This window comes from Staurois parvus, unplaced genomic scaffold (genome assembly GCF_062004578.1).
Source record: "Staurois parvus isolate SC_StPar_1 unplaced genomic scaffold, SC_StPar_1.0 ptg000634l, whole genome shotgun sequence".
Lineage (NCBI taxonomy): Eukaryota > Metazoa > Chordata > Amphibia > Anura > Ranidae > Staurois > Staurois parvus.
The window spans coordinates 8,677,137-8,690,832 of NW_028318430.1; the positions used below are offsets into that span (position 1 = coordinate 8,677,137).

The following is a 13,696-nucleotide window of genomic DNA, read 5'->3' on the forward strand; positions in this document are numbered from 1 at the left end:
TGACTAACTTTGAGTTTACGATATATTTTTTATAGCTGAAAGTAGAAAAAATTGTTTTTTTTTCAAGATTTTCGTGTTTTTTTGTTTATAGCGCCAAAAATAAAAAGCGCACAGGTGATCAAATACCACCAAAAGAAAGCTCTATTTGTGTGAAAAAAAGGACGTAAATTTCGATTGGTTACAGCATTGCATGACCGCGCAATTATCATTTGAATTAGTGCAGCGCTGTATAGCAAAAAAAGGCATAAATTACAGTATCTATACCATAGTTTGTAGACGCTATAACGTTCACACAAAGCAATCAATATACACTTATTGGGATTTTTTTTACCAAAAACATGTAGCAGAATACATTTTGGCTGAAATTTATGACTAACTTTGAGTTTACGATATATTTTTTATAGCTGAAAGTAGAAAAAATTGTTTTTTTTTCAAGATTTTCGTGTTTTTTTGTTTATAGCGCCAAAAATAAAAAGCGCACAGGTGATCAAATACCACCAAAAGAAAGCTCTATTTGTGTGAAAAAAAGGACGTAAATTTCGATTGGGTACAGCATTGCATGACCGCGCAATTATCATTTGAATTAGTGCAGCGCTGTATAGCAAAAAAAGGCATAAATTACAGTATCTATACCATAGTTTGTAGACGCTATAACGTTCACACAAAGCAATCAATATACACTTATTGGAATTTTTTTTACCAAAAACATGTAGCAGAATACATTTTGGCTGAAATTTATGACTAACTTTGAGTTTACGATATATTTTTTATAGCTGAAAGTAGAAAAAATTGTTTTTTTTTCAAGATTTTCGTGTTTTTTTGTTTATAGCGCCAAAAATAAAAAGCGCACAGGTGATCAAATACCACCAAAAGAAAGCTCTATTTGTGTGAAAAAAAGGACGTAAATTTTGATTAGGTACAGCATTGCATGACCGCGCAATTATCATTTGAATTAGTGCAGCGCTGTATAGCAAAAAAAGGCATAAATTACAGTATCTATACCATAGTTTGTAGACGCTATAACGTTCACACAAAGCAATCAATATACACTTCTTGGGATTTTTTTTACCAAAAACATGTAGCAGAATACATTTTGGCTTAAATTTATGACTAACTTTGAGTTTACGATATATTTTTTATAGCTGAAAGTAGAAAAAATTGGTTTTTTTTCAAGATTTTCGTGTTTTTTTTGTTTATAGCGCCGAAAATAAAAAGCGCACAGGTGATCAAATACCACCAAAAGAAAGCTCCATTTGTGTGAAGAAAAGGACGTAAATTTTGTTTGGGTACAGCATTGCATGACCGCGCAATTATCATTTGAATTAGTGCAGCGCCAAACAGCAAAAAAAGGCCTGGTCATTAAGGGGGGTAAATCCTCTGGGGCTCAAGTGGTTAATACTGTTGTTTTCGTTCTTCATTTTGTTGTAGTTTTTTATTACATTGCACTTTGGATTATGCTGTTTTCTTTACTGATTAACACAGAATGCAATGCCTATTTTATGCACATAAGTCAAACAATATTCTGTTTGCTCTGTTAAAATTCAAAATACAAAAACAACATACTGTATAAGCTTTAACTTTAAGTTTCCAATTGTTTCATTATGTTGCTTCAAAATAATGTGTACATTTAGTTCCCATAAATACCTTAGAATAATTCCAGAGATCTCAATCTACATTAGTTTCCTTTATGCCTATGTCTGTATTTCAGTCTACACTCTCAATATTAGAGCCACCCATTCAGATGCATGTAAAGAGTGATAATGAATGATGAGCTTGAGAGGAGGAACACATCGCTGGCAACCCTTTAGACCAGCATGTTCCTCCTTGCCAGCTGCTGGATGCTGGAGACTCTAGCTGTTCTGTGCTGATCAGTTGCTTGATTACTGTTCCAGAAGCAAGTCTGAGAATGTAATCAAGCAACTGATGGATAGACTATACAAGTATACATCATCCAGTAGCCGGCTCCCTCCCTGGAACATGTACATCTAAAAGGTGCCTTGGGATATGTTCTTTCATTTTTGCATTCAGCAGGAAGTTGATGTATCTCCACCCACCCCCTGGCTGTTGTGAGGATGTTAAAACAGTAGCTGCAGCTGTAGCTGCACACATTTTCAAAGTGAGAAAAAATATTTTAACAATATTAATACAACATTTGGCGTCAATGATTGATGCTCTTTATTAATGCTTAAGTTAATTAATATTCCTTTAGTTTTAGTTAGTTAATTAGCTTTCCTTTAAGTAGTTCTACTACCAAAAATTACAACAGTAACCATCTAGCATTAAAACTTTTATAAGTATAAAAAAATAAACATACCATCATTATCTAATAATACATTTTCTGGTTTCAAATCCCGATAGATGATCCTGTATTGATGTAGGTGTTCCATGCCACATATGATCTGAGCAGTGTAAAAACAAGCTCGAGGTTCATCAAGACCTGGATTTTCCTCATCGACATTGTAAATGTGGAACCTTAATACAAATAGATTTGAAAGCAGTCATCTATGATAATGTACAACAGGTTTCTGAAACCATGAAACTTTTTATTACCCAGTGATAAGGAGTTTGATTTTTTTTTTGGTTTTTACCTACAGACTGCAAGAAGAAAACAAACTTGTAATTTCCCGTAAGATTGTTTTGAATCTCTTCATGAACGAACTACAAAATTTCAAGAACTAAGTACTAGATAGCATCTGTTTTGTTATAATAGCTGGGCTTTTGTAAAATGTCTGGTGACACCAAACACATTAGTCTCACACAGAATGAGCTTACAGAAATTTTTACTAAACAAACTGAAGCACCCTCCTAGATAGGTGCTAGGTTAGGTAAATTTAGTTTTGGGCTCACTGTTATCCTCCAGATTCAGTTCATTTTTTTTTTATGTCAATATGTATTTCATTTATTTTGCTTTTTTTTATCCTACCTAAAACATACTGAAACTGATACTAATTTACAAAAAAATACTGTTGTTTATTTCTCTCTGCGAGCTGAGAGAAAGATACAATGTATCTCTCTCCTCCATTCAGAGAGAGAAAATGCAAGGGGTGATCTTCACAGTGACTGATCACTGTGATAGCCAATAAGAGGCTATGACAGCAATCAGGTGATCTGGAACCGAAAGTTCCAGTCCCGATTGTTAGTACGGGACCCAGGACTCTCGGTGAGACCCTGTTCTCTGTGCTGGAAGTACACCGTGGAAAAGAACTGTGGACTGAGGAGAAGTGCAATCACTGAATGAACTTTTTTGTATCTTTTATGGTTATCACATTACAAGCAAGGGTGCCATGATATATTCACATTGAGAGAAAGAAAGCCATGACATGTTCACATTATTAGAGAGCGTGCCATGAGATGTTCACATTATCTGACAGAGTACCATGAGTGGTTATAGTAAAAAGACTGGAAGTAGTGAGATAGGAGTATGTGTTCTCATGGTCCAAAAGGTCCATGTGCAGTGTAACATTGTTCATGGCATTTCTTTTTGAGGGTAGAGCAGATATTCACTGCTAACGTTATTGCTAAATAATGTGTTTGCAATATGGCATTGTGAGTGACATATGTTCTTATTAAGAGAACAGGAGTTACTTCTTGCCAAAGACCAATCTAATTCATATACAGTATGTCCTGAGAGTTTAAATCTGACTTATGATTATGGTGAAAAAGCGACAGTTCTTAGTTATCATTCTCATCTGGCTCATAGTTGTCAACACCCCAGTGAGCATGTGCTGTTCTCTAAACAATATTTTCAGCAACCTAGATGATTTTGGCAATTTTGCAGATTTGAGAAATACACTATATTGCCAAGGACGCTTGCCTTTACATGCACATGAACTTCAATGGCATCCCAGTCTTAGTCCATAGGGTTCATATATAGAGTTGGCCCACCCTTTGCAGCTATAACAGCTTCAGTTCTTCTGGGAAGGCTGTCCACAAGGTTTAGGAGTGTGTCTTTGGTATGTTTGACCATTCTTCCAGAAGAGCATTTGCAAGGTCAGGCACTGATGTCAGACAAGAAGACCTGGCTCGCGGTCTCTGCTCTAATTCATCCCAAAGACGTTCTGTCAGGTTGAGGTCAGGACTCTGTGCAAGCCAGTGAAGTTCCTCCACCACATACTCACTCATCCATGTCTTTATGGACTCTGCTTTGTGCACTGGTGTGCAGTCATGTTGGAACAGGAAGGGGCCATCCCCAAACTGTTCCCACAAAGTTGGGAGCATGAAATTGTCCAAAATGTCTTGGTACGCTGATGCCTTAAGAGTTCTCTTCAGTGGAACAAGGGGGTCAAGCCCAGCCCCTGAAAAACCGCTCACCATATTCCCCCTCCACCAAACTTTACACTTGGCACAATGCAGTCAGGCAAGTACTGTTCTCCTGGCAACCGCCAAACCCAGATACATCTATCAGATTGCCAGACAGAGAAGCGTGATTCATCACTCCAGAGAACATGTCTCAACGGTCCAGTGGTGGCGTGTTTTACACCACTGTATCTGACGCTTTGCATCGCACTTGGTCATGTAAAGCTTGGATGCAGCTGCCCGGCCATGGAAACCCATTCCATGAAGCTCTCTATGCACTACTGTTGTGCACTGTTGAGTTGCTGTTGTTCCCAGTTGCTTCCACTTTGTTATAACACCACTAACAGTTGACCGTGGAATATTTAGCATCAAGGAAATTTCATGGATGGATTATTGCACAGGTGGCAACCTATCACGGTACCACACTTGAATTCACTGAGATCCTGAGAGCGACCCATTCTTTCACAAATGTTTATAGAAGCAGTCTACATGCCTAGGTGCTTGATTTTATACACCTGTGGCCAAGGAGGTGATTGGAACACCTGAATCCAATGATTTGGAAGGGTGTCCCAATTCTTTTGGCAATATAGTGTATATATATCGTTAAAGTGTTACTAAACCCACAACAGTAAAATCAGTCTGTATATGCAGTAAAGCATGCTTGTTATACTCACTGTGGAACCTTAGGCGTTAATCCTCTGCATTGTGTAAAAAGGCTGTTTGATCCTTTCTTCTCTGCCCCTCCTCTTGTTGAAATGACCACCTGATACAGACTGAATCCGTAGTCACATGCACATGCTCAGTTTGGTGTGTATTGCTAGAGAGGTTTTTTTTTTTCTTGGGAGAGAGCATGTTATCAGCACAGGAACAATAAGCACTGTCCAGACAGAGAGTCAAGGGTTTCACATCCTCCTAGAGCAGAAAGAAAACTCCTCCTACAAGCTTTAACCAGTGCTCTGCTGAAGTCACAAGACTGCTCTAACTGCTGATGAGAAAAGGAATTTAGCAGTTTATATTTACTACAATAATTGCATTTCCATGTTCTGTGTACTGTGGGAGACCAGATATACTGAATGCAGGGTCCTGGGTTTAGTATCACTTTAACATTACTAATGTACATTATTCATTTTCATAAAATGTTAACAAGCTTATAGTAATGGTAGGGACTTACCGTAGGTCACCTCCATTCATTAGAGTCATAACTAAGCAGACATCATTTTTTGTTTGGTATGCGTATGCCAGAGAGACAATAAATCTACTGTGAACTTTAGCGAGAACCCTTTTTTCCACCATGGCACCCTGTAATCAAAAAGAGAATCTTGTGAGTCAAGTTTCATCTTACTAAAAGTAATTACATCAGTAACCTGAATGTTAGAAAACCAGGCTCTAGCCTGAAAGAAAATGTATCAGAATTGGTCGAAGATTCCTAGACTAAAAAAATATCTTTAGTCTGTAATAGCAACAAAATTGCTTTGAGGGTTAAATAATGTCTTAACTATAACTTTTTGTTTCAAGCTAAGTGCTGCTCTAAACTGTATGGGCATGTTTATCAATTGAACCTGTTTCCCATAAACCCCAGACCCTCCTCATTATTTAATACAAAAATCCTACCTCTGCTTGCGTTGCCCAGGGCTGGACAGTGTTTACAGATCACAACCTTCTTTTCAGCATGTTCTAGTCCTTGTAGTTTGAATTGTGTACATGTGCACTGCACTCCCAAAGCAAAATAATGATCCATAATTAATTAATGCACTGGGTTTTATGTACTGGGACCATTCTGAAATTCAGAGTACACGGACAGGTGTATGCTGGAAATAAGGTCAACTTCATAACCTGTAAATATCCTTCCAATGTTGGGCAGTGTGTGGTAGGATTTTTATATTTAGTTGTGATAAGGAGGACTTGGAGATGGGAAGTGGTTCATAGTTATAAGTGCAAATACATTTTATCCAATATATATATACAGGTGAAACTAAAAAAATTAGAATATCATGCAAAAGTTCATTTATTTCAGTAATGCAACTGAAATCATGTGAAACTCATGGGGCCCGAGTTTCCAAATGGTCAGTCCGCCCCTGGTTCAAGCCGTGATTTGTCATAATTGTGATGATTATGGCTTACAGCTCATGAAAACCCCAAATCCACAATCTCAGAAAATTATAATATTACATGCAATCAATAAAACAAGAATTGTACATAGAACAATATCGGACCTCTGAAAAGTTTAAGCATGCAAATGTACTCAGTACTTGGTTTGGGCCCCTTTTGCAGCAATTACTGCCTCAATGCGGCGTGGCATGGAAGCTATCAGCCTGTGGCACTGCTGAGGTGTTACGGAAGACCAGGATGCTTCAATAGCGACCTTCAGCTCTTCAGCATTGTTCGGTCTCATGTCTCTCATCTTTCTCTTGGCAATGCCCCATAGATTCTCTATGGGGTTCAGGTCAGGCGAGTTTGCTGGCCAATCAAGCATAGTAATCCCACGGTCATGGAACCAGGTTTTGGTGCTTTTGGCAGTGTGGGCAGGTGCCAAGTCCTGCTGGAAAATGAAGTCAGTATCCCCATAAAGCTCATCTGCAGAAGGAAGCATGAAGTGCTCCAAAATCTCCTGGTAGACGGTTGCGTTGACCCTGGACTTAATGAAGCACAGTGGACCAACACCAGCAGATGATTAACTGCCAATGACATCTCCAGTGACACTAATACTGTGATCAGTGCTAATATTATACACTATCACTGTACTAATGACACTGACTGGGAAGAGGTTAACATTTGGGGGCAATCAATGAGTTAAATGTGTGCCTAAGAATATTTATTGTGTTTACTGTGTGGTGCTTTTACTAAACAATATGCCAGTTTTAAAAACTGCACATTGCTGTTGTCTGTAGAGAGCTTTGTGTTGTTTACCAACACAGAGCTCTCTTCTGTTATTTGCTCCACCAATCAGTAGGTCCTAGCCATAAATCATTGTTCAGTACCTGCTCATCAGCTTGTGCTATAGCGAATGACAGCACAGCTGGGGTGGGAGGTGCATGCACCTCCCTTGCCTGAAATGTTGGATCACGTATACGTTTATGTACAGTGCGCAGTCTACAACTGATTAAAGAAATCTTGTCATAAAAGTGAATGGAGGCTCTCACTATCATACTTCCCTTCTGAAAATGATTCCTGCCTGCTGTCAAGCTGGCACATTTGCATCAATACTGTGAGTTAATGACCTGGAAAAAGTACACAGACAAGGAATAATAACACTTCTCTAGCTGACCTCATCTGCATATTTGTTCTGGGCCAGTAAGGTATCAAATCCAGAGCGTGAGCATATCAGTCAAGCAACTACCATTTTTAGAGCAGAGTCAGCAATGTAAGCCCAATGTTTCCTTCATGAGAAATTTACTCTAAGGACCATGATGAAGGCTATATTTGTAGAAACAATTTTAGAAGTCATAAACAACATGTATGAAAGATCAAAGGCCTTACATATGTAGCCAGGTCCAGGCTGGGTCATTTTGCAATTCAGGGACTTCTGATGCACAAACTGAGATCCCCTTTCTTCCCCTCTAGTGTTCACCGTAGAGTAATCACATCATTTCCTGCTGACAGAGTGGGAAGTGTGTCTGATAAGCAGAGGATCTTGGAACCTGTAGTCCCATCTCCTAGAGATACTGTATTCTTCAGCATTGTCTGGACTACATTTACCAGAAGAAAGGAAAACCAAAGGGCATCCTGGGGATGCAGATATATTCTCCTGCAGCAGCCGCGTTGGGGCTCTTGGCACAGGGACCTGATGGCTGACAGAGGGGAGTGTGTCTCTTTCCCTTTCAGGAACAGGCAGTCCAGCATCACGCAGCACCACTGGACCACCCTCAACATTCCAGGGACTGCAGTAACATCTGGAAATCGGGTCAGCCACTGCTGGGCACTTTGCAGGCATCACTACCCACTGTCTTGATCAGTTGTCAGGAGGAAGTCCGGTTCCATCCTACTCTGCCAGGAGCCTGACCCTTTACAGCGAATTTCAGTTGTGATATCTCTCAAGGGTCTGGTGAGCAGGTGCAAACCCAACATTTTCCCTAACACAATCCATTCTACTGTATGTCTTTGTGACTTTGTTTGATGCTGTTCTTTGCAAGATGCGGAATACCCATAGCTAACATCTTTTGTCTCCTGCTGACTTAATAATCTCTAGTAAAGTATTATCTTGTAAAACTATTCCTCTGAGAGTTTCTTGCACTTGAGTTTGCAGTATTCTTATTCACCCAGGTGTGTTGGGGGAGTCTGAGACTGTTCTTCGAGATTTGGCTCAAAACAGAGAACCCAAAATCATCAGTTGCTCCTTCGGTTGTGGTGCTACACATAAGCAAGTTGTGCAAGACCTCTAAATGCAATTGGTTGTGACAACAGCCATCAAGATCGATTGGTATTGTAATGGTATTTCCTGACCTCTACAACTCTATAAATGTCCTTAATGTCACTGGCCTTGATGACCTTTTATGTGTAGCCCTGGTCCACAGCACTGACATGAGAGGCTGCATAGGCCTGGCTGTCAGTTTTCATTGTTTCTGCTGCTGTTCCTGCTCAAGCAGATAGGAACATGCACAGCTGTGAAGAGGAGACTGTTACAATAGAGCTTTGTATAGCCTGTTTAGGTCCACCCACCACACAGAGGAAGAATATGTGGACTGCTTGAACTGCTGAGAATGCTGAGTGGAACTGAAGATTGTGAGAGAGGCAGTTCCATACAGACTAAGCCTGCTTGTGGACTAGGTGGAGGAACTACATTTTCCGGGCTCACTGGAGCTCTGGGGGGGAGATAAAAGGATAACCTTGTTCCTGGGCTCAGGGAGATGAGAAGAGGACATTAAAGTAGACAATGTGTGCATCTGGTTGCTGGCGAAATGCTTACCACTGCATCTGGAATGGAGAGAAACACCATATAGGACACTCCCTGGTCACAACCCAAGTATTGGAGAAAACACTGTGATCCCTGACTTTGGTATGCTGATAACAGTGAACAGAGGGAGATCAGCTGCACCCACTGGAGTTGGTGAGAGTCCACTGACCAATCACCACTACACCTTGATAAAGAGAAGCTGTGTTGCCCCATGGGTCACAGTGCAGATGCCTTTACTAGTGTTTGGAGAAACGTTATTCTGAGCAATCCAACATCAGATTTGGGGAAGAAGGGGTTTCATATAGACTGCCAAGCTGTCATTGTGGCATAACTCTCTTTAGGTAGGATTTCCCCCTATTATAGGGTTTAGGGGTTACTCTGGCTCCACTTGCTAGTTATCAACAGTCTATTTTCTTTGACATTCTTTTACCTATTGTTGTGCAATTACTGTTGTCTCTATTATTTTGTATATTGGGGTACTATATTGATACAGTATATACTACTGTATATATATATATATATATATATATATATATATATATATAGTAATACCCCCTCCTCCTTCAGCCCTGATGTGTCAGAGTGTGTTGTGCTACTTACAGGGAACAGTGCTTACTTCCTGGGCACAAGAACAGGGTACCCAGAAAACAGCAGGTTGTGGGTAACTTGGTAAGTGCTACATATGGATGATCAATGTTTCAAAACTTTTGGTAACACATTTTCAACTTTCTCAACAGAATATCAAGTCACAAGAAAAGCATAAGCCTCAAGATTTCACTCATAGCCTATATGAAAGGGGCATAGTTATACGGCATTAAGGTGAATCTTCTTGGCGACTCTTTACTAATATACAGTGAAAGATATGCCACAAGTGAGAGTTAAACACCTTTGTCTAATTCATATAAGAACTGTCTGATTAACCGGAAAATGAAATCCACTTGCACCCTGAGAGATTGCTGAGATTGTCATTAGGCGCTGGAGAGACTCTTGGTCATTGATAAAGTAGATGCAGATGCATGCATTAATGAATGATTTAATGAATAAGCACTGTCTTTAGCATGAAACGCTTTACCTGCCAGTCCCCCACTGTATTTCCACTGTTTGTATTGCTTTTATCTTGGTTCAATAAAGTGGATTGTTTGGAGTGCAGCTGATTGGACTTCCTTTGTTCTCATCTATGCAGCGCACCAGCTGGGTTAGCACCTACAGGAGGAGTTGTGCTTGGAGATTGGGCATCTCTCTACCCTGAACAGCAGCAAACATATACAGTATGAGTGAATAACATTAGGGGACTTCAGAGCCCACTCTGTAAACAAAATCAGAGAGTTGGAGAATCCATTTTTCAATACATATTGGAACAGCTAGACATGACAACATGGATATGCCACAGTGAAAGGGGCAGATAGGATGGTCGGGCTGGAGGGATGTAGATGGACTGCTGTATGACAAGGTCATAGTTGTACAGGCCTAGACACAAGTATGGGCATTTTAGGTGTGAAAACAATAGACCCACCTAAAAAGAGACTTCTCCATAGGATGTGACCATTCAGAAATTGACAGAAGGGATGAACTCATCTCCAGACAGCATTAACCATGTTGAAGAACAGACAAAAATACTCATTAGAGGGAAAAGGAAGGGATGGCAAGGAGGCCATCACACAAAACTTGAAGGGCATGGCTTTACTGAAGGCAGATCGTGTCAGACTAGTCTGATTTAAATTTTTACTATATCACAAATGTTTTGGATTAGGGTTGTGCTGCGGACATAGTCTATCTTGATTTCAGCAAAGCAGTCCCACATCATAATCTCATAAAAAAAGTTATACAAATCGTTGTACAAGATGACTATGCTGACCAATGAGTGCCTTGAGCTGCAAGCAATATCATGAATACTCACTCTGGGACAGTGTATTGCAGTGTACGGCGTACAGACTGTTACATTGGCAGTACGGCGCATTATGACCACTATGTGCAATGGGGTCCAGAGGGATGACCAGGATATTTGGATGTTATTTTTCAGTAAAAGATGAACTTCACCTATATATACATTGAGGGCATGCATAAGGTTCAGGAGGGCAGTATTTTTCAATATAAAACTATGATCAAGAACATGGGGGCACAATCTCAAACTAACAGGAAGAGCTAGTTGATGCTTGAAACAGACTTCTAGCAGAGGTATCGAGTCAGTCAACCATAAGGGGATTTAAACATGTTTGAGACAAACATAGAGCTAAACTATAATGATAAAAAATATAAAAATAAATATATATATGCTGTAAAGTATATACAGTATATATATATATATACAGTTGTGTTCAAAATATTAGCAGTCAGACATCACTAACCTGATCAATCACTGTTTTTGGTAGAAATGATATTTCTACATGGCAAATAATTTACTAGCAGGTGTAGTAGAGTAATAGAAATCCAACAGACCCAACATTCATGACATGCATGCTGCTAATTCTGTGTAATTGAATCACTAATTGAAAGGGGCATGTTCAAAATAATAGCAGTGTGGAGTTCTGTTAGTGAGGTCATTCATTCTTTGAAAAGCAGGTGGCAATTATTGCCCTTATTTAAGGAAGGAAGGCAGCAAATGTTGTACATGCTGGTTACAGTGCATTTCTCTCTGAAATCCTGAGGAAAATGGGTTGTTCCAGACATTGTTCAGGAGAACAGCGTACCCTGATTACAAACTTGATTGGAGAGGGGAAAACATATAAAGAAGTGCAGAAAATGATAGGCTGCTCAACTAAAATGATCGCAAATACTTTAAAATGGCAACCAAAACCTGAAAGACGTGCAAGAAAGCGAAAAACTTCCAATTCGAATGGATAGAAGAATAGCCAAAATGGCAAGGACTCAGCCAACAATCAGCTACAGGAAGATCAAAGAAGGTCTGGAGTTACCTGTGAGTACTGTTAAAATTAGAAGACACCTATGTGAAGCCAAGCTATCTGCAAGAAGCCCCCGCAAAGTCCAACTGTTGAAAAAAAGACGTGCTGAAGAGGTTACAATTTGCCAAAGAGCACATTGACTGGCCTAAAGAGAAATGGCGCAACATTTTGTGGACTGATGAAATTAAGATTGTTCTTTTTGGGTCTAGTGGCCGGAGACAGTTTGTCAGACGACCCCCAAACACTGAATTCAAGCCACAGTACACTGTGAAGACAGTGAAGCATGGTTGCGCAAGCATCATGATATGGGGATGTTTCTCATACTACGGTGTTGGGCCTATTTATCACATACCAGGGATCATGGATCAGTTTGAATACATCAGAATACTTGAAGAGGTCATGCTGCCTTATGCTGAAGAGGAAATGCCCTTGAAATGGGTTTTCCAACAAGACAACGACCCCAAACACACCAGTAAACGTGCAACATCTTGGTTCCTGACCAACAAGATTGACGTTATGGAGTGGCCAGCCCAATCCCCGGATCTTAAACCAATAGAAAACTTGTGGGGTGACATCAAAAATGCAGTTTCTGAGGCAAAACCAATTAATAGAGAAGAACTGTGGAATGTAGTCCAATCATCCTGGGCTGGAATACCTGTTCACAGCTGCCAGAAGTTGGTTGACTCCATGCAACACAGATGTACAGCAGTTCTCAGAAACAGTGCTTATACAACTAAATATTAATTAAGTGATTCAAAGGAAAGCAAAATCTTCAAACATTTTTCAGTTTATATAGTGAATGTTTGAGTTTGTAAAGAAGAATACAAACACTGCTATTTTTTTGAACAGTCTATATTCACTTGTCTTCAATTTTTTTAGAGGAACAACACAAATTTGATATATTTTTCTTCATGTTTTGATTTGGAATAGAATGTGTAGTGTTCCCAATGAATTTGTGTGTATGGAAATAAAAGATATTAGAAGGATTTTGAGCTTTATTCATTTTTTTCAACACACTGCTACTATTTTGAACACAACTGTATATATATATATATATATATATATATATATATATATATATTGCAAAAAACAATGGGATACCCCTCTAAATCATTGGAATTAGGTGTTCCAATAACCTCCACAGGTGTGTAAAAGCAAGCACCTAGGCATGCAGACTGCTTCCGTAAACATTTGTGAAAGAATGGGTCGCTCTCAGGATCTCTGTGAATTCAAGCGTGGTACTATGATAGGTTACCACAGTCAGCTGTTAGTGGTATTATAACAAAGTGGAAGCAACTGGAACAACAGCAACTCAGCCACGAAGTGGTAGGCCACGTAAAATGACAGAGCGGGGTCAGCGCATGCTGAAGAAGTTGCCAACTGTCTGCAGAGTTAAAAGCTAAAGGCCTCCAAAATTCATGTGGCCTTCAGATTAACACAACAACAGTGCGTAGAGAGCTTCATATAATGGATTTGCATGGCCGAGCAGCTGCATCTAATCTACAGTATACATCACCAGGTGCAATGCAAAGCGTCGGATGCAGTGGTGTAAAGCCACTGGACTCTAGAGCAGTGGAGATGTGTTCTCTGGAGTGACAAATCATGCTTC

At 39.7% G+C, this 13,696-nt stretch overlaps 1 protein-coding gene across 1 annotated transcript in view; it reads right to left on the minus strand.

Moving 5' to 3' along the window:
* GRK1 (G protein-coupled receptor kinase 1) overlaps window positions 1-13,696 on the minus strand; it is a 60,836-nt gene that overhangs the window by 32,747 nt on the left and 14,393 nt on the right. Inside the window, exons 2-3 of the mRNA XM_089693538.1 lie at window positions 5,468-5,595; window positions 2,315-2,472 (exon numbers count right to left, since the gene is read on the minus strand). Of these exons, the coding sequence (XP_089549664.1) occupies window positions 2,315-2,472; window positions 5,468-5,595 (286 nt within the window). The remainder of the gene's footprint in view (window positions 1-2,314; window positions 2,473-5,467; window positions 5,596-13,696) is intronic.